The sequence below is a fragment of the Tyto alba genome, unplaced genomic scaffold (assembly GCF_018691265.1).
Source record: "Tyto alba isolate M040663 unplaced genomic scaffold, T.alba_DEE_v4.0 Super-Scaffold_41, whole genome shotgun sequence".
Classification (NCBI taxonomy): domain Eukaryota; kingdom Metazoa; phylum Chordata; class Aves; order Strigiformes; family Tytonidae; genus Tyto; species Tyto alba.
In genome coordinates this window covers 20,995,006-21,019,004 of record NW_024881317.1, presented here as the reverse complement: position 1 = coordinate 21,019,004, position 23,999 = coordinate 20,995,006, and the positions used below count along the sequence as shown (strand labels likewise).

Below are 23,999 nucleotides of genomic sequence, written 5' to 3'. Positions count from 1 at the left end.
CTAACCTCAGCTGACAGGCTGCCGATGCAATAATCTCAGCCTGGCTATCTTCTCTCGGGGAGAACGACAAACCAACTAAAGGAAAGTGATAAATTTTCAATTTTATTTTAAAATATACCAGATGGGAGATTTTATTGGACTCATAAATATGTCAAAAGCAATGTTAGCATATGATTGGAGATTGGCCCCACCAAGGGAGCAGCTCTCCCTGTTTAGAAGTACCATCAGATTCTTAATAAGAGGCTCCAGTTAGACTGCAGCAAAATAGTCTGTACATTAAACCAATTGAATGTCTATTTGCCAGACCTCTTTTTCTCTTCTCTGCCTGCCCCTAGGTTCCAAAATGCAGGAGAAATGAGGGTGTTGAGGTGAAACTTAAGCATCACCAGTTTGGGTTCTCGTTTTGTTGTTAGAACATTGCTCAAATGTATTTGATTTCTCACCAGTATTTGAAAACTGAATTTCATGTCAGTCAATGAAGCTTCCTTTGATTTCCTAGAATCCAAACCAGTAGATGCCAACTAAGTTCAGCATCAGATTTCAACTAAACCAAATTCAAGCCCTTAATCCTAGCCATGGGTCAACCTCAAACTCCGGAAATAGTGCTTGGCCTCAATCCCAAAATTTCATGCGAGCTAAAACCAGTTTTAAATCCCACCAGTCATTTCCAGAAATATGAGTTGTCTTTTGTAGCCTCTGCACCTCTCCTCCTTCTACCACTGGTCCTGTGACAGATCACAGTAGTCTGACAGGAAGAAGCCTGGTATTTATGCCTTTTCATCATTTCAAAGGTTTTACAGACTGGCTCTACTAGTTATGTCTTTGAGCAGGTTTCCAACCTTCCAGTTCACTCAGGAAATCCTCATATTCTCATACCATTAAATTCAAATCAATCAACTGTACCACCATTGATTCCCATTTCCACAGCATCTGGCTCATTGAACCTTTGACACTAAAAACTGAACGCAGGGCAAGTGAAAAATAATAATAATCTCTTATTTTACAGTTCTTCCTATAAATGCTCTGCAGATTTAATCATATAGCCATGAAACTGTAAAAAGTCTTAAGAATTCATAAGAGATCTGATACATAACTTATTACGGAACGATATGCTGCAGTTATAGCTAATCTAACACAGTAACAGCACAACAGAAGGGAAGGCAAGAAAGAGGCATAAGCAAAAAGTGACTTTGCATATGTTAGAGGTCTATGGTCTTTTTAGACTTTACTTGTTCCTCAAAGGAGCGCTAGCTGCTATTTCAGTACTCTCTCTAACAGATTGATCATTTGCTGCGGAAGGCTTTTAAAAACTTTCTGAACATAAAACACCATCAGATACATTTATCACAAAATATCATCCTCCTACCCACAGCCTCCAGTCCTGGACATGCCATTCATTGGTCATGAAGCAGCAGATGCATCAAGACAAGGCGAAGCTTTTAGCAGCTTTTTAATCTGAAGGAGCAGATTGAAATAGCAGAATCATACCCATCAGTCTTAAGCTTAAAATATTTTGACTTAATGTACTACACAGTAAGGTTGGCATTCCTCTGGCTTTTGCAGTGTTTTTGATGGGGACTCGGACAATTCATCACTGATCAGCGCAAGGTCAAGGGAACCTGGCAAAGTACAAAAAAGCTGGGAAAGAATTCAGCTCACAGTAAAATGCATTTGACAAAACAGAAACCCATGCTGCAGATATGAAAGATGATGGCCTGCCTCTAATCTTCCACCCCGAGGAAGACTCATTGAGAAAGCAAAACTGGCCAGTTCCAAGCACACTTGAAACTATCATTTCCTAAAATTCTGTCTAACAAGCCTCAGCACTGATAATGATGGAAGAATATGGACGAAGGTGAATTCAGGAATACTGCTGCCTTCACGGGTTAAAAAGGTTTGCTAGGCCATTTCCACTATGGAACCCATCAAACTATTTTGGGCACTGATGTCTATGCGGGTGCTATAATGGCCTGTTGTACCACAGTACAGTAAAGCTGTAACCTCTCCAGGACAGAGATTGCAGCTTATTATAGGTCTGTACAGTATCCAGCATAACGGAGCTCCAGTTCTAATAGCAGCCTGTGTTACTGCACTACAACAATGGGTGGTGATAACTTACATAATGAAAATAATGTATGCATCAGGAATATCTATGGCATAATTACACAGTTTATTTAAAGCACCTAATCAAAAAGTTCAGCAACTTAACATAAACACAGACAGAGGCAGATACTCCTAAATTATGGAGCAAATTATGATTAGCGCAGGTATAACTGCCTTGGAAACTCCCCACATTTTCAGTCAGGCTAGTAACAGGTTCAGGCAAGCACGTATTTCTCCTTATAAAAAATAAGCCCCAAACACTTGATGAAGTCGGTCTGAAAATGCAGGAATCCATGAGCACTGCATCTTGGATCCCTGGAGAAACTGACCTCTGGCAGCTCGGTAAGCTTCAGACTTACACTAACATGTCTTTAGGGCATTACTCAGATAATATGCTACACCAATAAGGTGTATTTAAGTATTTGAGTAAATTTTACTATTTAGCAGATCACTTAAAGGAGTGAACTCATTTAGGTATTGACTAGTCAACCTACCTGGCAAACAAGTAACATCCAGGCAAGTAAGTGTTACTTCTCCAGGTTCCTCAGTTCCCGATCCCTCCAGTACTGGGTAAGCCTGCTGCCTCACTACAAAGCTCTCCCATTATACCACTGCAGCACACACTTAATTACAAAGGTCTCAGTAGGCTATACTATGCTCGTATTTGGTAGCCGTATGCCATCAGCCCACAGAGAACACCCTACTAGAATCTTAAGAGCATATGATGCTGCCATCCAACATTCAGCAGAGGATGATCTCCTTTCCAGCACATCGTTGACTACCCCTCCACTGCTGTCAGAGGTCCTGCACACTCACTCGTGCTCTTGCTGTGTGTGTGTCTGCCTTCAGGAAAAATCCAAGCACCAGTTCGGATGTAGAGCTGGAGGCCTGACAACACACATGCACCTTTTCATGAATTAGCAGCACCAGGAACAACCTGCAGGGATGCGGAACCAGCAAAAAATGGTCTGCAATCAGGCCAGCTCCTGTAGTCCTGCCAGGACCCTTCCTTTTTTTTTTTTTTTTTTTCCCCATAATCCTCTCTTCCTTCCCTAGCACCAAGCCAGGACAGACATGTGAGCCGACACTGGCTTCCCTCTGATGCAGCATCTACCTCATAAATTATACAGCAAATTAAAATTACTTTATCACAGTGATAACACCATCATCTGCAGTGTTTATAGGTTAATAAATTGTGTCCATGAATGTATATGTGCTGACTCATTAACTAAGCTGCAAGTGAGAGCTGTTCATCTCTTCTGCAATACCCTGAAAACCAGTGTCCCTCCTCTGCCAGGGAATTCATTTTTATTTTCACTGCTTTGGAGAGGGGAACAGGAGGGGGGAGGAGGAGGGAATTATTTCCTCTTGCTTGCTTCCTGCATTAGTAAAGCCCTGGAGGTTATTTAAATGGTAACTTCAAAGGAGGTATATGATCGCTCTGTTTACTGCTGTAGGAGTCTCATTTTACACTCAGATTTAAAAGCCTCTCTGACTCAGAGGCAAACAGCATCACTTACAGGCTTTGGAGCTCCACAGATACAGGCAGCTCAGGTGCAAGGGACCAGGAGGAAGGGGAGAGACATAGAAAGGATTTTCTTATTTTTTAAAAAAAAAAAAAAACACAGAATGTGGGACAGAGGGGATTTTCAGGGATATAACTTATTGGGCTCTGTAGGGAGTGATAAGGAATGGTTGCCCATGAATAGAGCCTAAATGCTCCAAGTGAGGAGTAAGAGGCTGTTTGGTCTTTAGGACAGTAAGGGAAAGGAATTATGAAGAGCTGTTCTAAAGCACAGGGACAGTTACAGAGGGAAGAAAATCAGACATTCTCATGTACTGAGCCTCCTGCACACTTAACCAACACGTCTGTTCACCAAGTCTTGAGGCTAGTAAGTATTAGCTGCAATGTCTTCATTCCATCACCCTCTCCTCCTGGGGATGGCTGTGGGTCAGGCAATGAGTTACCTTGGCAAGGCTTGTTAAGTAGATTCACGAATACAGAAGGAAGGCTTTTTAAAAAAAAAAAATGCTCCTGGCACTTGGAGTGTAAATGGCATTTGTGATGACTCTCTGCTCTCCTAAGCACTGACTTCTCTGTCTGACATTACATGCGGACTTGTAAGGGAGATAAGGTTTAGAGATATGGTAATTTCCACACACACGCCCACCACCCTCCCCCCCCCCCCAGACTCAGACAGTACAATGAGCAGTCCATGTCACATCATGGCAGTACAGCTCCTTAACTACAGCCCAGACCCCTTCCCACTGTTTTCACGGCTGCACCTAGCTTTGGTCACCACGAACCTACCACTCATGCGAAATGTAATTGGTTAGTTTTAATAATAATGTTTATAGGTATGGTGTGGTGGGGGGCGGTTCCTGGAAGCAGAGTTCTACTAGCAAAAGCTCCTCTCCTCCATCTCTGCTTGAGCAACTAAGCACATGGAAGAAGAAGGCAAGATCAAAGAAATCATCTCCCTGGAGAACCCGAGGGTAGGATTTGTAAATGCAAGTGCTTCTGCAATTGGGCATATGGACTTGCCCCTAAAACTCAAGCTGGTCAAACCCAAGAACTATGAATTTTCAACTAAATCTGTGCATTTTTTCCCATGGGCATAACTAAAATGGAATCTTCTGACAGAAAGCCATTTTGACAAATTTTCTGACACATTCTCCCTAATACTGCCTGCAGCAGGAAGCAGCAAGATTACATGGTAGAAATATCACCTTGTGGGAGAAATAAGCTCCAGGTAGTGCCAGCACTTACATATGGTTGAACATAACTGCTCCAAGCATATTTCAACTTCTGTCTCCATCAGGCTGGCAAATTATTGCATATATATTCATCTGATACAAAGAAAGTGGGCTCTTTGAAGGAATTTTTTTTCCTCCTCTGAAAAAAAAAAAAAAAAAAAGGGTTGCTTTAATTAGAATCTACTGGCTAAAAGCCTTTTTTTGGAGCAATTGCATCAATTCTGTTCCATTAGCCACCATATGAAGCTGGATTAGGAAATAACTTGATACATCGCTGAAAAAAGAAAGTAAATGAGAACAGTATAACAAAACCCTCTTCCTAGAAGCAATCAAGCATCCAAAAGGATTGTGAGGGGGTTGTGAAGAATGCATATCCTTATTTCATTCTTTTTTGAATTATTGTAGTGTATCTGAAAGCACAAGACTGACAGCAATAGCCAGTGCTCTCAGAAGAGGTCATGAACCATGGTGAGCATGTCTAGATAGAGGAGGCAGGTATCTCCACAAGCTCTAGTGATAACCCTCCATCCTAACAGACAGTTCTCCCTGTAGTTACAAAGCACTCCAGGTGCCCAGCAAGCACGACTGATGTGTCTGCTCTCTCCCAAGTTCATCAACAACTTCCTGTACTCAGAACAGCTACCCAAATAACTCTTGTCTCTCAAGGCAAAATGGTATTATCGGTTCCACATGCACCACCACCACATCAGTCAACACATTCAAGGGTGCACAGGAGATGAAAATTCAGCTCAAGTTTTGTTAAAGCTTGCATCTGACAATGGCTGGAAAGAAACTAACCAAAGGGTATGGACATATTAAACAACAAGGCACTCTTGCAAAATCTTTACATCAGGGAGTTTATTCAGACAGATGGGAGGGCTGTCCTCTGTGTAAGGCTCTGTTCTGGAAGCTCAGAGATGAAAAACAAAATGTAAATTCAACAAGTGAATATTCATAAGATGAAAACTTCATAAGAGTATTTTATATTTAGAAGCCTTTGCTTGAGAACATACCTTCCAAAACCAGACATTTAAACTAACAAACCATCCAGACTGGCACTAGCTCTGAACCTTCTTATCACAGAAGCTCAGCAAACAATGTCTCTTGGGAGATCTGGAGCTGACAGAAACCTTTCCCCCATGGGCAGCAACTGAGCCAGCTCTAGATCTACCAGCGAAGCCTAAATCTGATGTGTTTTATCCTGTTTTCTCCTCTTCTCCCAACTTCACACTGGGTTAATAAAACAAGACTTCTCACCTGTGACTTCCCACTTGTGTAAAAGAGAAAAGGTGGGAAAAAGTAATTTTTGACTGACATTTTTTCTTCTGTACACAGGTCCATCCTCCGGCATGATCAGCTCCTAATCACAGTGCAAGTTCCCTGGAAGTGTCACTCTCTCCTTAGCTGAAACAGCACTCAGTATTCATCCCTTCCCAGTTAAACCCCTTACAGCAGTCTGTTATCTGTTCTAAATCTTCAAAAAAAGCAGTGGAAATGCACTTCACCCTGACCTGAGTGAGGAGCAAGACTGAAGTTCAGAAGAGACCAAGTAGTCCAGTGAAGAGAAAATACAGATTGTGGAGAGTGGTGAATTCAGGATCCTGAGAAGCAAGTTTTTTGTAATGGCATTATCTACTACGCAGTCTCTATAGACAATGAACCTAGACAGAGCTCATTAGTATGCTAAAAATCAGTTTCTAAACTGTTAAATTACATTAAGACTGTATGGATAACGATTTTAACATTGGATCATTTGATTTTATCAATGCATCCCCATCAAAAGTAAGCATTTTGACTTATGTCCAGGCAGACTATATCTTTGTCCTTAAAGATAGTTAAAAAAAAAATACAAAAAAACCCCCACACTCTCATTATATTGATAATTTCTGGCTAGGTGAACAAGCCTAGTCAAAAGATTACTTCTGGCTCCTGCACTCAGTCACGTCATTCATTCTCTTTTACCCACTATACCTTCCTGATGCATTTTCTGACTACTATGCCATGCAAACAAAAAAGGATTGTTTTCAGAAAACTACACAAGACCTTTGCCACTTCCTTGTATAGATACTGTTTCTGCTTGAGTATGAATAAAGAAAATAACATTCAATTGCAATATTCGTACTACTGTAGGCAGCACATCTCATACAGAAAAAAGATATCACAAGTATGCCTTAATATTAAAAACAACAGAAATTACTATTTCCAATCCCTAATCATCTTAACCATATCCAAAACTATCCTCAGAGGTAGGTGATTTAACAGAACAATGCCTATAGATTCCTATTCAGATCACAGTGATATTTCCTGGACATTGCTGACACACAGGCTAAGAGACAGTCCCTTTTTCAGGCAGCTCTCAGCCTAAACGGATGATGTTTGCTCTTTTCATTTGCACAATGAAGCACTGAGGCAGAGAGAAACAGATGACCTGCCCAAGAACTCTGTCTACATCAATTCTCTTATCATCCTCATCACTGAAGTATCTGAGTATCTTTCACTAGTATGTTGACCAGATCATGAGACATAAATAGTATCTGTCACACACAGAAAGTCTATCTCAGAGCCTGGAAACTGAAACTAGATTATCTGGATCCGGGGTCAGTGCTTCCACCTTACCCTGAGGACACCTTCCTCTCAACAGATCTCCTGTGATGTGAAAAAACACTGGCCCTGGATAGGGAAATAGTGGACTCAGGGAATTTACTACTAGAGAACTACAGAATTGAACTGAAATTTCCTGTCATTAAGAAAAAGTAGCAGCAGTGACAGAAAGTAACAGAAGTGTTTCTTTAAGTGACAAGACCGACAGTTTTGTGATTCAAAACTCTCCCATTGTTAGGATTTTAAAGTGTTGATATTTTATCATCAAATTGGAACCCAGCTGGTAAGTATCAATAATATGAGAAACTCAGCAGAGAAACAGTGACCCCATTACATATGAAAAAGCACTGCTATTTTAGCTAAAGAAATGTATGCTTTTTCATTCTTGTAAAGCATTGCAGGAGTTCTTCTCTGATTTTTCCTAGGAGAAACCCCATGCAGATTCTTCTGTGAAGCTGTATTGCAGGATTGGAGATACCGGATAAGTCTAGGAAAGGCTGCAGAGCCAGTTTCAGCCTCCCTACAGATTAATAAATCCATAACCACATCCATAATTTGTTGAAGACTGCAGATGAAATCCTGGCTCCAGCAAATTCAGTGACTAAATTTTCATTAATTACAAGGGGGCCAAAACTTTCCTCTGAAGCACCGGCTGTACAAAACAGTTGAGCTAATTGGGAAATACCTACTAGATCAAAAATGTCAAAACCACACAACAAACTGAACTGAGACAAACAAGGCTGATACTTCGTATTAGTTCAGGGCATAGGTGTGCTCCAGAATTGTTTCTGATGAATTTAGTGCTGTCTGTCCTCTACAACCAGCATAAACACGACATAATGTGTCCAGGCTAGTTCAACAGAAGTGACATGGTGTTACTCACATTAAACACATACTGCCCAGTAATTTAGCAACATCCAAATGGTTTTTAATGTTCGTGAAACTTGTTTGCTCTTACCATGAGGAAGTTGTAAGACCACCTGTATAAGAGGACTGAACAATTCAGCTTTGTGTCCTAAGACAAGGATGTTGATCTATACCACACTCCCTCACAGAACAGCTGCATCTGAAAAACGTCTTTATGAAAGTCTGTCACGCTGCACAGTCAGTCAATTTTAACTTGATTTTTGTTCTTTATCTTTGATTTCCCTGCTGTCTCTGTTCTGCTGGTGCTTCAGCATTAGAGGAACCCATTTCTTTAACATTATCATTGTCTTGGGCTGTAATTCACAGTTCATTCTGCTACAGCATACCAACTCAACTACCAACTAGCCATATTAGTAAAAGCTGACTTCAGAATCCACCATTATTCTTATGCTTGTCTGCACTGCCAAGAACACCTGACACGTCTTTTCTTGTTGTATGGGACTGAATCAGGACAAGATGAGATTGGAAAAACAAACACAGGGTGTGATAAGCCTTGGTAGCTGGTAGCCTACAGTATAGTTTAACTAAAAATTGAATGCCTAGACATTAATTGTCCATGAAATACCACGTGTCACTCAGCTTTGCTGGTTGGTACCAAAGCAAAATTGCATCTGTGTAACAGTTGCTCTTAAAGAGAATCTTGAAATTCCTCCTGTCATCACTAATGAGGAATGTTTTATACAATGTCAAAAGGATTCAGAGAGATGGAGAAAGCACCAAGTGAATGACTCCATGCAAGCCAAAGAGCAAAGTGAAGAGTCACAGGGGAGGCCAGGACTGAAGGTGAGAAGGAACAAAGATTAAGGCAGAGTTGGGATATACTGAGGAAGATGTAGAGACCAAATCTTGCCTTTGGCTATGCCCATGAAAACCTACAGAAATCAAAGGGCTGCATTAGTCCAAGATGGACTACTAGATTTGGAAACAGACCAAATGCAGTACATACAGATCGACTTCCTTCAGGAAGGGAGATAACCCTCAAACTCAAAGCAGGACTACCAGAAAAAGAGATGCAAGAGATGTGATGAGAAAATATGAACGCCAGAATAAGGGAAGTATGTCCAGGCATCATTGCCAAGCTCAGCAGGTATGTTACATCGCATACCTAACTTGTCATCTGGCTTCAAATTGCTCCTTTTGCAGGCAATAAAATTACTGCACAAATCCCAGAGAATAAACTGAGTTAACACCCCATAAAATACAACAGACTTTCAATTCATGGTAAGGACGTGCCCAGATTAAGCTACCCCTGTACAAACTGGCCCATGGGTAATATATATCAGTTCTACTGACTTGTGGTCTTAAAAAGAAAAAAAAAAAAAAAAAAAAAAAAAAAAAAGGAAAGAAAAAAGGGGAAAAAAAAAAAAAAGAAAAAGCCTGAGATGCTTGGGAGTGAATTCCATTAGGAGGAATTTGTACAAGGTAAGAAAGGATATGTTCTTTGAAGCATGCTTAAACAGCACAACATATTCTTCCATAAGCATTCTTTCTACAGTTGAACACATACCCAAGGGAGAAAGCCAGGAATTTGTTACTTTGTGTGTTTTCTTTTATCAGTAACATGATCTTGCCCCTCGACCCCCTCCCCCTCAGATTAAGCAGTCTTGATTTTATATGTTCAGTTTGTTTTGTCAGTATCTGGCTTGGAAACAGGTACCAGAGAGAACAGCACTGTTGCTGGGTTGATTTGTTGCCATTTCACAGAACACAAGATAATTTAAAACACTTATTTCCATAGTTTTGCCTTTTCTAAACACCTCAGTTGCAGTAGTTGTGGGCCCCTTCCAAATTCACTACTCCTCCAGTGACATTCGTTGAGAAAAGAAAATCAACTTTCTCTACTGGAAGAAATCTTTGCTGGCAGAGGCACTTACTCGATTTTAGCTGGTTTTAAGCTGCAACAGCACAAAGGAAGAGGGCAAGAGAAGGAATGGCAGGCAGGACAGGAAAACATACAGATAAGGGCAACAGCATGAAGTCAGAAGTTAGATTTAGCTTGTCACGTATTTACTGACAACTGCAGATGCTGAAAAGAGGATGGCTTTCTATAGTCAGTGCTCCTACATAATTTCAGTGTATAGTTCCATGAAATAGCGAGGCAAAATGCCAGCAAGATACCTCCAGAAAGGAGCTCCTGCTTCTCCCTTCTCTCTGAACCTCCGCTTAGTTTGCACAAACCCTAGTGCTTGTCAGATCTCCACATGAGCTCAGCCAAACCACAAAAATACAGAAAGCTTTCAGGAAGAAAAAAGCTGGGTAGTTTTCTACTATTTTGATGAGTTAGTGAAGCTCACAGTTGGGCAGGGACGCTCTTGGCTGGAATAAGATCATAGTGAAGCAGCTATCACCATGCTGTATATGCTCTAGGTCCAGAGTTCTGGCAGTGTTGTTTACGTGTGAAGCTATTGCAGGCTCCCAAAATGAAAACCAGCTCTGCAAAGACATAGTACTTGGTAAATACCAACAGTTGCAAATCTCCTATTACATGGTTTATGTATTCACAGCTCCTGCTAATTCGGAAGCTAGAGAACAAGTCAACTGTGCTGATTTTACATATCAGCCAACACACAGAATCAACTTTAGCCAGTTAGAAACCTTTATCACAGCCATTCCTTGCTGTCAGAACAACTTCAAAGACATGCAAAATGAGTTCATGTTTTATTTGCCATACCAGCATTTCCTTGTAACATAAGGATGCTTGCTGTACCACTTCCATCCTGACCAGCCCCCAAAGCACGGTAGGAAAAACAATAATGTATCTGCATAAAAAAAAAAGAAATAAAATAAGGAAAAAAAAAAAAAAACACAAAAAACGCCACAAACACCTCCCTCTGCGACACACACACAGAAAAAACCCACCCAAAATCAAAAGCATCCAAGAAATTACCATATGCCTAGAACAAAACCAGGGAATTGACTTCAGTTTCCACATGCAGATGCACTCTGGCTCCCACTAACAGGCTTTTTCACTCTCATTTTGAGGTACCAAAATTTAACATTAGAGGGCACTGCTTCTCCCAGTAGAAAACGGGTTCTTTTTCTTACGTGAATAGGTATTTCAGACATCTGGAAATGCACATTTACCTCATAAATGTGAAGTCCTGAAACTAGGGTGCAGCTGGAATTCTATTTTCACATTTGCTACTTTTTCTGCTCAAAACCACTTAAAGAATGTATGGAATTTGCAGGTTTGAATCCAAATGTACTGAGACTAAAAACTCAGCTATTTCTGCACTGGCAGTAGGTGAACATTAACCTCCAGAATAAAGGCAAGTTCTATTCCTGTATCCTCTTATTCTTGCTGTCCTTATCTTGCAAAGTCCCTTAACAGATTTTTAATGGGGTGAGGGAAGAAGGTAATTCTTATTCACCTTTTTCAGAAAAAAATGGGTTGTAAACAGAATGTGACTGTGCATTTACATACGCCAGGGCCACTCATTATTAATGCTAGTAAGCAGAAGAAAAATTACACTCTTCCCTCCCGCATATCAAGTTCATAGCATATGTTTGAAAGCCACATGCTGATATACAGCTACATTTCTTCTAAAGGAACAGATGCTCTACTTCTACAGAAGTGTTTTAAGAGAACTGAAATCTTTTGAGGATGATGTCAACACCCTCCCATAATCCATACTTACACACTAGGAAAACAGCATGTGTACTGCTGTTTCGGAGCATATACAACATTCATGCTAAAAAAGCCACAGCCCTTTCCAGGAAAGGTGTTAGATTAATTTTCCAGAGCTCTTCACGCTCCTGGATGCAGCCATCCTGCTGGCTTGCACTTCAGATAAACTTCCTGCACCTCTTTGTGCACCCCCCCATCCAAACAGTTTACTCCTCTTCCAACATGAAAGAAACAAAAACAACTTGGGCAGGAATTTGAAGTGTCATAGAGGAAAAAAAACTTCCTCTGGGAAGAATTAGAGTACTAACACAGTTGTTAACATCCATTTTGAAGGGTGAGTGGTTGAAACAGTATGTTTACAGGCCTAAAATTTCAGCTGGGGATTTCTCAGCAAGTGTCCTGGGCTTAAGCAATATTATTTCAAATAAATTAGATGAGGGAATTCTCTCTTAACTAACACTGGAACAGATTTAATAAAACTAAAACTGACAATATGAGATAGAAAGAGAAATCCCATGGTACTATCACTCCAGAATGAAAACTGGACCTCTTTCTGATTCCCAGCCAGGTATTCAGTTGCTGTAAGTATCATTCTTCTACTCAATTTAAGGAAGCCAGATGGGTATCTAGCAGCCAAAAATTTTGACAGCCAGAACTCTTCATATGTAAGTATTTAGAATCCAAATTTATAAACAAAAAGGTCAGATGGACATCAATGCACAGACATACTGCTGGGGGAAAGCGAGAATGCCTTTCACCTTCCAGACCAGGAGTAACCAAAGCTACAAATCTGAAAACAGTAGCATTTAACAACTTTAGGAAATGAACCATTTCATAAAGAGGAAAAGAGAAAGCAGAGAATCTTAGAATCCTCTTAGATCTTAGAATAACTTGCATCAATTCATAATATATACACCATTATGATTTAATATCAAGACCAAATTTTTCAACCACGCTGTACTAGCATAAGTGCAGGGACAACTATAGGGCCAGGGTAAATCAGCACCAGAATCCTGTTGCCAGGCCTGAGCAGATATGCACATAAGGAATGAATTCTAACAAATTAAATATTTATGCTTACAATATTCAAATTAAACATATGCACGTTAGTAAATCTGGAAGAGTATCCTGCTTATGTTCTTCATAATTCCATTTATTTACTTATCCTAGAGTTTATATTTCATAAACAGTAGCACTTGTGACCAGCTGGAATCTTTTCCAGTTACCAGCAGAAGAATCAAGGTTTTCTGTTTACTAAACCCAGAGAGCTTCCCAACTCTTTAATCAAAACTTTTCTTCCCACATGTCAAAAGAAAATTGCCTAACAAATTAGCAAAATGTACTGTACCTATACTTTCTTAGAGAACCTTGTATTTCCACAATTTCTCATCTAAACCAACTTTCCTTTTAGTATTTCAAAAATAATTTGTCCCATGTTACTATTATGAACTACAGGAGTCCCCAGTAGGCCCCTGCAGAATCCCGCTGCACTATTTATCATGTTAAAAATAGAGTATGTTCTCTTCCCCTAAAACATGCAAGCTAGGGCAGAAGTTTTGCTACAGAACAGTTTTTGGTATCAGTGAATTATTTACATATTCTTAGAGGATGATGGGGGGCTTAATTTCCGATGACACAAATCTGAATATAAAGATACAGCATGGAGATGAAGAAAAAAGCATTCTAATTTGAAGCAAGACTTTCAAATACCACTAATGGGTTAACTGCGTACACTGTTTTCAGTACTTTAAATGTATTCTTGTTAAATAAGTATTTCCAGATTTTTCAAAGAATACATGCTTCCTCAGGATTATTGTTTTAACATATGCTTGTTTTTTTCTTTCTATTTCTGATCTTCAGAACTGATGTGGCAACTAATTTGGGGAGTCTACTTTTATGAGCGCAAGTCTAGTCAACTCAGTGGACCTCATGCTTAAGCACTTCATCATCAGGACCTAAAACCCTGGTTTAACTGTTTTCACATGACCCAATTCTCCACTCGATTGAACAAGCAATCCCTCTTCCTACGCTGTTTCTCTATCTCTCCATCTCCATGCAGATCTTTTCAAGTATTACTTCAGTACTTCATGAAGTAATTAACAGAACCGATGGCATTTGTGTACTAAATTCCCCTTATTAAGACACCTATGCAAAGAAAATCTGGATAGTAGAAAATAAACACTGATTCTTCAAATCTACATAGCTATCCGAACACTGCGTTGTGGCTACAAATAGATACAAACACAATAAACATGGGTTGCATGTGGCCTCATACTGGGGTGAAACGTTAAGTCAAAGATGGGTAGATCATTCATCACCTCTCCCTCCCAACGTAACTCTGAAATAGCGATCACACAGTAACCATAGTTCAGTGATATGTGCCATCAGCATCGCACCTCTCTTCCCTAAGGTGCTTTTCCAAGTTAGAAAACTTTAAGAGTAGGAAGCCATGCATTTTCATGTCTAGTATGATTTGTACAGCCACCTTTTCTTCTTCCTGCCCTCCAAAACTGTGCTTAGAAATATCCTAGCTGCATTTGCCTGCCATTACTTTGGTACAAATATTCAAAAACTTGCATTGCACAGACCTCCGCACACCAGTAGTAATTCAGACTTAAGCTTCAAACCTTCACAAACTCCAGTTTTTATAACTTCAGATACACAAACCATCAGTGTCTACACATTAAGTGATAAAAAACAAAAGCCCACAGCATAAGAATTACCGGTTTATTAGTATAGCCCATAAATCAGTTGATGTAAGTGTTATTCCTTCTATTACACAATGGAGGTGGATACTTTACCACATACCAAAATGGTACAATACATACAAAATCCAGAGATTTTGCAATTAAGATGGAAAATCATTACTCTATTCAAAAAAGTTAAAAAAACCCCTCAATACTATGAGTAATGAGGAAGAAAGAAACAGCAAACTATTCATGGTTCATGAGCTGAAAAATTCTATGCTAGAAGGCGAGCATAGGCTTGAGTGTACTCCTGACTCTGAAAGATACAGCTGAGCTGAAGTGAAAGATTAAAAAAAGACCTAATTTCAGATTCCAAATACATTATCAACAGGAACCTGCCTGAGGAAAGAGGAAGTGATCCCTTCCTCTTAAAAGAGCCCAAAGCCCCCAAATCACCATAACTTCCCTTAAATGATTATTAATCAACGGTCCAACTGACCAGCAGCAGAGTAAACAAGGGGGTAGCAAACAGGAAAAAACAGCGGAAATATTACACTATACTACATTGTCTTAAATGGAGCATGATTGACCACCATCTGCTCCGGACACCATGTAAAACACCACAGGTTAGAAAGGAACTAGATCTTTCTCTTATAGTGAACTTAATGCTGCTTTGCTCTTATTTTTTCTTCCAGGTATGCACCTGTTTTGCTATTAATTTCAACTCTGGACCAGGCAGGCTGTGTCACTCGGCAGCTATTGTATAGATTTCCCTATGTTCCTTCTACTTTTTATAGCTTTATCATTTCATAATTGGTTTTACAAAATCTCCAAAGCACTGTAAATCTAAATGTGCAGTCTGTCCCAGATAGCAGTTAGTATCTGAACCAAGCCTGTTGGTATACAGAGACGAGGCATTAATTTGACAACCGCAGTAGCGAGGTGTGACCACAAAAGTAACATAAAGACATGGTTGCTTACAGCACTGTGACCTCAGAAAGAGCACCAGTGCAGGCAGAAGTCATCCAAACTCCTCCACAGAGGATCTACACCCAAAGTACAAATTTCACGAGGCTACAGTTTGGCTCCACGCTCAGCAAATAAAAGGGAAGATAGATTATAAAAAAAATCTAGTAGAGGAAAGGAAATCCAAGTAGGGGGTAATAGGTATGATACAGATGGTTCTTAGAGGAAGAGAAAATAAGTAATGGTGGTGGGAAATTAAGGAGGACAAAGGAATACAAGGATGTCAACACGACATTTTTAAAGTTACTCAAGTTGGGGAACAAATATGACAGGAATGGTCCTGATAACAATCAGCTATAACCAAAGATCTCTGAAGTTTTCATCACTATAAAAAACTACTTTAAGCTTTCTCACTTAGATAGACTTAGGATGGAGAGGGGGAATGGGCACATTATTTCTTTTCAAAGGTTAATGTGGAGTCACCAAAATCTCTCAGACAAGACAGCAAAGCTAGTAACAGTTCTTTCATGAAAATACAGTTAAAATTGTTTCAGAGTGGATTCAATGTTGAACAATTTTAATGAAGCAAGTGTCAAACAAGCACATCAACTTCTTAAAAACAAAGGAACTCCAAAGTTTAATTACAAAAACATAGTACAGAAAACTTGGCATCTCAACAATTCCAAACACATTAATCCAGCAAATGGATTCTGTTTTCATATATTTCTCTTAACATTTCTCTAAGTGACAAAAGCATTTTATCCCACTCTTCTCCTTGACACCCACTTCATTTTTTACTTTTTTTTAATCAGCCAGCACTGAAAAAATGTAAACTGAAGTGACACTCAGGAAACACTGGAAAGACAAAATCCATTTTTATAGGGTTAATCAATGTAAATAAGAAGCTTCTTAGTGAGACAAAACATCATCTGTCACATCATTGCTGAGCAAGAACTTTGCCTTCCTCCAGATGCTTTAAGATGGGCATACCACCTCCCCTCCCTCCTCCTTTGTGTGAAAAAGCAAGAGATTTGGCAGTCCCCAGCTAGTATCACCTTAAATTTCCTATCCCATTCTTGCACACTACTGAACAGAATGATGTACTAGCAGTATGCCACGAGCTGATAGCTACATTGAATTTATGTAAGCAGGGGCAGCCTGCAGCCACCCAAACCTTATTTACGGTATGTGTATGTCATAGCCTGGAATTGCATCCTATCATCATATTACACAGCAATTTCCAGAGTCTGTATGGGATACAACTCCAGGTATGAGGTAAGATGCCACAGACTGAACTTCACAATTTTGTAAATCAACTTTTGGCTATGCAGTGCATTTTGGCCACTTCAATAAAAGTCAAATATCACCAGTTCTAAAAAACAAGATACACACGGGAGATGAAGGTATAGGTGCTTCTTCTGGAGACATTATTAACCTGTAAAATTTTTTCCCCGCACAATATTTGTTACAGAATCCACTAAAAAAGTTCATGCCAACATCAGTTGGTCTTGTCCATGCTAAGGAAAATGGAGGTCAATGCTGCAAATTGAGGTTCCTTTTTGTGAAGTCTTGAAAATGAGACCGAAGACAAGAGAAAGGAGTTTCCTCCCTGAAGGAAGACTTGAGTTGACACGGAAATCCTTGCTGCTTGGCTACAGCAATAAGCCATGAGTAAGTGGAGACCTGACACACAAGGTGCTGACCTGAAGATGGCTTCAGGCAACCATGAAGTCCATGTGTACAGCGCGGGAAAAGAAGAAACTGATTTTTAATCTTCAAATACTTGCGTTACAGATACATTAAAGTGATGCTGACTGCAATGCACTCTGGTAATGAAAGCAATCTCCAGTTCATGACAGGGAAATCAAAGATTTCTTGAGGAGTAAGAAGATTGTCAGGTGGAAGAAAGAACATTTCAACGACTACCATAAAGCCCAGAGATGTCCAACAAGTGCCCAACCAAAGTCTGAATTAACAATTTGTCAGGAAACAAAGGGCAGCAAATCATTTGCATAAGTTACAGCACAGAGTAGGTGCCTTCATCTTTGACGGGAGGTGCAGTGTAGCTCAGCAAGATTACAGACTCTAGCATGCAGAGTTTTACATGATGTAAGTGGAAGGCCATTTAGGTCACACTGGAACATAACATGCTGAATGCTATAGGCTCCACAGGCCGTACTTTAACTGTACAAAAGGTGAAAGTACTTACGGGCTGTAATGTAGAACTCTGTGGGCTGCTATGGGGATCTAGCTGCTAATAACCTTCTCTGATCTAATAATTCATGCAAAAATACATGTGCTGCTTTCAGACATATTGCTTCCCAGCACTGTGATTTCAGGAGGGCAGGAAAAAAGGCAATCCCCCTGCCCATTTCTCTTTTTATAGAATACCGCTCTCACCATGAGGTCATTCTCTCAAAAACAAGGCAGTAACATTAAATTAGACTGAGCAACACATCAGAGGAAGGACAAGCTTTGTGGTTTTAGTCTAAAATGGAGATTCCTATTTTCCCTGCTGAGAAGAACTAACGTCTCATTTTCTATCTTGATTACCACTGACCTTTGCGGTAGTAAAATGCTCCACCAAACATTTTCAAGAGATAACAGGAGACCTTCACAGAAGAGCAGGATGCTATGTGCAAGAGAGGTGCTTGAAGAGAGGCAGGAGAGAGGAAGTCTGTCTCATAGTAGAATCAAGTCACAAAGCATCAACCACAGCCAGTCTCTAGCAGGGAGCATACTCACATTGTAGAAGTCGCAGGCTAACATAAAAAAAACAGGATTCTGCTTAAGAAAAGCTTATATAAACATAGCAGGCAGGGTAGGACAAGACAGTGCACCAAAGAAGACTGCCTGTTATAGCAGAGAACACAAGCACCGCTATCCAGTACTGCAAGTATCAGATAACAAGATCAAAAAAAAAAAAAACTAAAGTGGAAGAAGGTAATCCCACAAGATAAACATGAAAACAAAATAAAAGACACCAGAAGACATTAGGCAATAGAACACATCAAAGTTATTACTACAACACGTAGGCCGACTTAATTTTACGAACTGTGAGATTTCATCTCCACAGTCAGCCAGTCCACAGAATGTATGCACCCTCACACCCAGCAAAATTAATAAGAAACTGAAGATTGCACAGAAGTTGCATGCTCTTAAATGTTTACACAGAGGACAGTTCCAAATGTTTAGCGGGTGGTGTCCGTGGCTTCTTAAGACCTTTTAATGCATTGATCTGTTTGTCTCACTGACAAACCACAAAGGCAGGGACCAGGACAAACCTGCAATTCTGCCTCCCACCCCTAGTCTTTCCCTCATGGCTTCTTATTCCACACTGGCCAAAAAAATTTTGTAAAGCATCCCTGGGTCACGGGACCTGCAGACGAAACAGAAAAATAAGCGTTAGAAGACTACAAACTGCCGGGATTAAATAGGCACCAGGAACAACATTATTTTTTGATGATTTATCTGAAAACACAGTATTAAGAAGTATAGCAAAGAAGCCTGTAGAGACAGAACTGTAACTGAATTCCTGTTTCCATCCAAAGAACTGAGTGCTAAATAATAAAGAATGTCTTCTCCTCCATATAATGTTTGCACAAAGAAGTTTTCTTTACCATGCAGTACAGAAAAACAAAAAAAAGCATTCACTAATATAGTCAGATAATCACTAAATACAATGTACTAAGCCACCAAAAACCACCTCAGTTCTGTGAAGAACAGTGGTTTTCAAAAGTATCATAACAAACAGATTTTTCTATGAAATCGATTTTTAATGTGTCTCAACCTCAAACCGACCATTTGATTGACAGAGATTACATTTAGGAGAATTAATGTATTTCATATACATGTTAACAAAGGGACAACAATGACAGTTTGCTAATACAGTTTATCAGATTCCAGTTGAACTTTTCTATCCAAAGCTTCCCTCATTTCTAGAGAAGCTCTACGTTTTTTCAGGTTTGGATCCAATAAAGCCCAACCTTCTCTCTCTCAAGATTTTGTCACAAAATCTAATCATTGCCAACTGAACATCAGTGTCATTAATAGCCCTATGAATTACTTGACCATTATATCCAGTTACATGTATGTCTTTAATAATCACCTAGTTTCATTATATAATCACGTTTTTAATTGCCTCACAGTGTTTTGCTGCTGAAAAGGGGAAGGTATTGGTGGGAGGGGGAACAAAGGAATAGAGTTCTATTTTTCAACTCTAAAGTAGAAGGAAGAATTCTAGAGCAAGAATTATTTTTTCCAAACAAATTACAGCTGAATGCAGTTTATCTAAGAAAGATATTCACATTTTTAGCAACAAAGAAATTGACCATCATTTAGGAAATATGAATCCACCTGACATGAGAACCAACATCTAGATTTTAGTAGACTTAAGATACGATTTTTCTGGCAAGGTGCTTAAAGGACAAGCATGTTTTGGGGCCTGGCACGCCCTTCTAATAACTGATCGATGAGAAGCTGCTTTCCCTCTTATACATTCTGTAAAACCTCCCCATCCCCCAATTCTCTTTGAGCTTGAGTGCTAATCGAAAACAGTATACGAAAATGCGGAGGTTGATGAGCTACTGAAAAATCCCAGACCTGGATCGACAAGCTGTTCCCTTCATAAATAGCAGCAGTAAAGGCACTTCTTTATTCTGCTGGGAGCTCAGTCATCTCTTAGAACTATAGTCTGTTCCATCTGGCTACCCTCTGGAAGGACAATGATGTTTTAGCTTAAGCCACACTATAATGGGGAACGTGTAATTAACTGTTCTACACAGTATCACAAAAGGTCAGAATCAGAAAGGATGAAAAGCCCTGTCTTCATATTTGCAGATGGCACAACATTTGCATTTCTAAACACTATTCAACACATGTACAGTAGAACTCAACATAATAAATGCCTAAAGAATGCAGGTATGCATGTAGTCAAAATAGAAGCAGGCAAACTCCTAATGGCTGTCTAGTGCTGTGCATCAAGTGGGAAGTGAGGGAGTAAGTGGTGTGGGAAATGCAAAGCAGCACAGTAATGCAGAAAGACTGGTATTTCTTTGTTGATTGGGTTTTCTACTATTCCCTATTACAGCTTTCTAAGCTGTTAAACAGAAGCAAAAAACCAAAATCATGAGCTCAGTAATAATCTATGCAAAAGCCACATGATCATTAGTCTCAGCAAATGCTACATAAAGCCTGAACCACACATCAATGCTTCATTTACATGTAAACTTCCATAACCAGAAGAGCCTGACTACAGGTGCTACAGAGCAGGTAGTCAGGATATTTTCAGTTCATAACAGAGTTGAGTTCACCTGTAACCCCTTGAGACAAACAATATTTCTGTGATCATCAGGTACTACAATTAATGCAGAATTTTTCATATTTCCTTCACTCAAGAAAGGAACGTTCTTCTAAATTAGTTACCCTGTTATTTAATTGTAAACTTTTTTTAAACCATTCTGTCGGTGTTCTTATTCACCTTACACAAATACAATGAATAATAGGACAGACAGCTATTTATGTCTTTATACATAATATCTTGGAGCTAAGAGGGATTTCAGAACCCTTTAAAGAGCTGGATATTTTCAAACCCATTTGACTTTCATTAAGTCAACCTGCTCCTGTGGCTCTGAGGAAGAGAACTTTTTGCTTGTACAATATGGTGACCAGCACAAGAATCAGCGTCAGAACAAGTGCCAGAGGTACAGAGTAGGTGCCAAACAAAAGCAGCCTGAGAGTGAACACTTACCCAGTCACTAGCGTTCAAGTCTGTTTACCACGTCACGGACTGTGGCTATGAGGTTCTCGTTCTCCTGTGGGTTAGCCATAATAATACTGTGCAGCCTATTCATGTAAGAATCAATAGTTTCCATTGTGGGTGTTTCCCCGCTACCTAGAGTCAACATAGTAAAATGAGCCACAGAATACTTAGATGGCTGCAGCAAGACAATTTGTGTGACCATGCAAACTGCTATAGGAGGTGATTTGCCATGCACCACTTCTTGTGACAGACTCTGTAAAATGATGTTCTAACTCCATAAAGTGAGTAGTTCCAAGGATATCAGGACTAATGAAGCAAGGTTTTATTTGATTTGGGTCTCACAGTTGATTGTAACACACTCTTTCAGCTGGGCATTCACAGTATCGAAGTGGATTCCCTGGCATCTGACAATACAGATGCAGCCTTTCCTTTCATCAAGGAACCTGCAGGTCCTGTCTTTCCTATTTAGTAACATTTTCACAAAACAAGTGAAGGGGAACAAGGACTGAATATGCATCTCACTTTATCGGGAAGAGAAGAAGTAGTAAGTAAAAAAATGCCATGTTCAAATGAAGTACTGCATTTTAAGATTTTATTACCTAATACAACAAAGTCTCAGAAACAGTCAAGACCACAGAACTACAGCAGCAGGCCACATGTTCTAAATTCACAACATTGTGTAAACATTACAAGTTAAATTTAACATGTCAAACCGTCATAAGGACAAAAAAAGTCTCACCTGGTAGCGGGACTCCAGCAAAGCTGGTTGTGAGTGCTTGGCGTAAGGTCTCTAGATGCTGTTGCAGCACTGTGTTGCGGCTCCGCTCTTGTATCACATCCACCTCCAATTTCTCCACCGCAGTACGCATACTCTCAACATGTTTCTGCAGAGCAGCGTTTCTCTCCTCAAACTCCATGTTGGATTTACGTAGCTGCCGCAGCTCAGCTTCACGTGCTGTGAATAACAACCCGTTTCCATGTAGTCAAAAAACTATAAAAAAACATATCTGCAATGGTGGGCAACGAAGCAGAATGTTCTAGAGTGCTCAGCCGATGACTACAAACAGTTTTGGTTTATATATGAAAAAGCATCATATCACAGAGCGTCAATAGTGCCCACAAAGGTACTTAAACAGACTTACTCTCTAGAGAGCTAAGACAAATTAGAAGACATTCAAAGCATCAGAATGGAAGTGAACAGGGGAACTGATTATGAAGGAAGACTGCAAGACTGATTTCAACTGCATTCAGCATGACATAGCTTAGCAGCAGCAGTAAGAGGCCTACAGACAGGATACCAGTTACAAAAATACATTTCTATTGATCATCAGGAAAAGTATCTGAATATAAAGTCTGTTCAGTCAAGAAAGTCTCTAGGAAATCTGGCAAAAAATCCTGAACTCTTGGGACATACAGCTACAAAAACCAAATAGAGTAATAGAAAATGTATCAGCGGAAACTTTCCAGGGGTGAAAAAAATAAAATACTGCTAACTAGCCTGAATCATCATCACACTGTATCTCAGATATTTCTTAATCCTACAGAACAGCAGATCCAGCTTGGATTGGTTGGACTAACAGCAAGTGGAGTTTAATAATCAGAAACATTCTCGAAAAAGGATAGTTTTGGAAAACAAAGCCAGGAAAAACTGCTGTTGCAGCCATTGTGTTCATCCAGAGGTAAGGTAATATCAGAAACACTGATACACTGGTCAACTATACCCAAGTCATGACTTGAACTGAGACAGGTGAGTGCAAGGACTCTTCAGCTGGACAGCACCTGGCAAAAACTTTGGAAAAGTACAGAGAAGGCCCTGCAAAAACTGAACTTACCTTTACTATGATTCAGAAACTCTTCCGTGAAGATTGGAATATCAAAAACAGATCTCTCCTTTGTATCTGCTTCTTTCTACAAAACAAAGAGTAATACATAACTAAATACAGTTTGTTTTCAGGAATTAATGGAATTGTTTTGATCAAGAGAATAGAAAGGGAAGGAAGACCAAAAACTGGAGGCAGATAGAGAGCTGAATGGAAGACACTTCCAGATCCTACCAAGAAAGGCCAAAGGGTAGGTGTCTCAGCTTTTTAAGATATAGGTTTAATAAAGGCCAAATATCATTATCAAGAAATATCATATAACATACTAAAATAAACCCTTTTGCCCTAATGTCATTATACATCAGAATCATTCAGTTTTAAAACTATCTGAATTCATTTATATTTTCTACTGGAAAGCATTCTACCACCAACCAACACATTCTGAAATAGTCTACACAGGAGTATCAACAAACAGGAAATAAAGCAAGCAAAATGCACAGTAAGTTTCATGGTTCTTCCTCTTTTACTACCAACACAAAAAAGAAAACATCCAGGAAAAAACAGCCAAAGGAAAAATCAGCAACTTTTTGCACTGTGTACCAATTCCACGTGTCTGTTCCAAACTGGAAGAGATGCGCATGTTGGCTCCAAAAAAGATGGGAGCTGCACAATGCTTCAAGAAAGCCCCATCTTTTCTGAAAGATTTTGATGGATGCTATCACTATTGAAAAGAAAGTGTATAAACACGA

General features: G+C 39.7%; 1 protein-coding gene across 6 annotated transcripts in view; it reads right to left on the bottom strand.

Moving 5' to 3' along the window:
- Positions 1–16,279: 16,279 nt before the first annotated feature.
- The window catches only part of HMG20A (high mobility group 20A), a 44,725-nt gene continuing 37,005 nt past the window's right edge, over positions 16,280–23,999 (bottom strand). For 5 of the 6 annotated variants that reach the window (XM_042804148.1, XM_042804146.1, XM_042804147.1 and 2 more), the window contains 4 exons: positions 23,263–23,338; positions 22,170–22,385; positions 21,419–21,562; positions 16,280–19,048 (listed from right to left, as the gene is read on the bottom strand). In XM_042804148.1, the coding sequence (XP_042660082.1) occupies positions 21,426–21,562; positions 22,170–22,385; positions 23,263–23,338 (429 nt within the window). In that variant the 3' untranslated portion in view covers positions 16,280–19,048; positions 21,419–21,425. The remainder of the gene's footprint in view (positions 19,049–21,418; positions 21,563–22,169; positions 22,386–23,262; positions 23,339–23,999) is intronic. The other variant, XM_042804150.1, reaches the window with a different exon arrangement.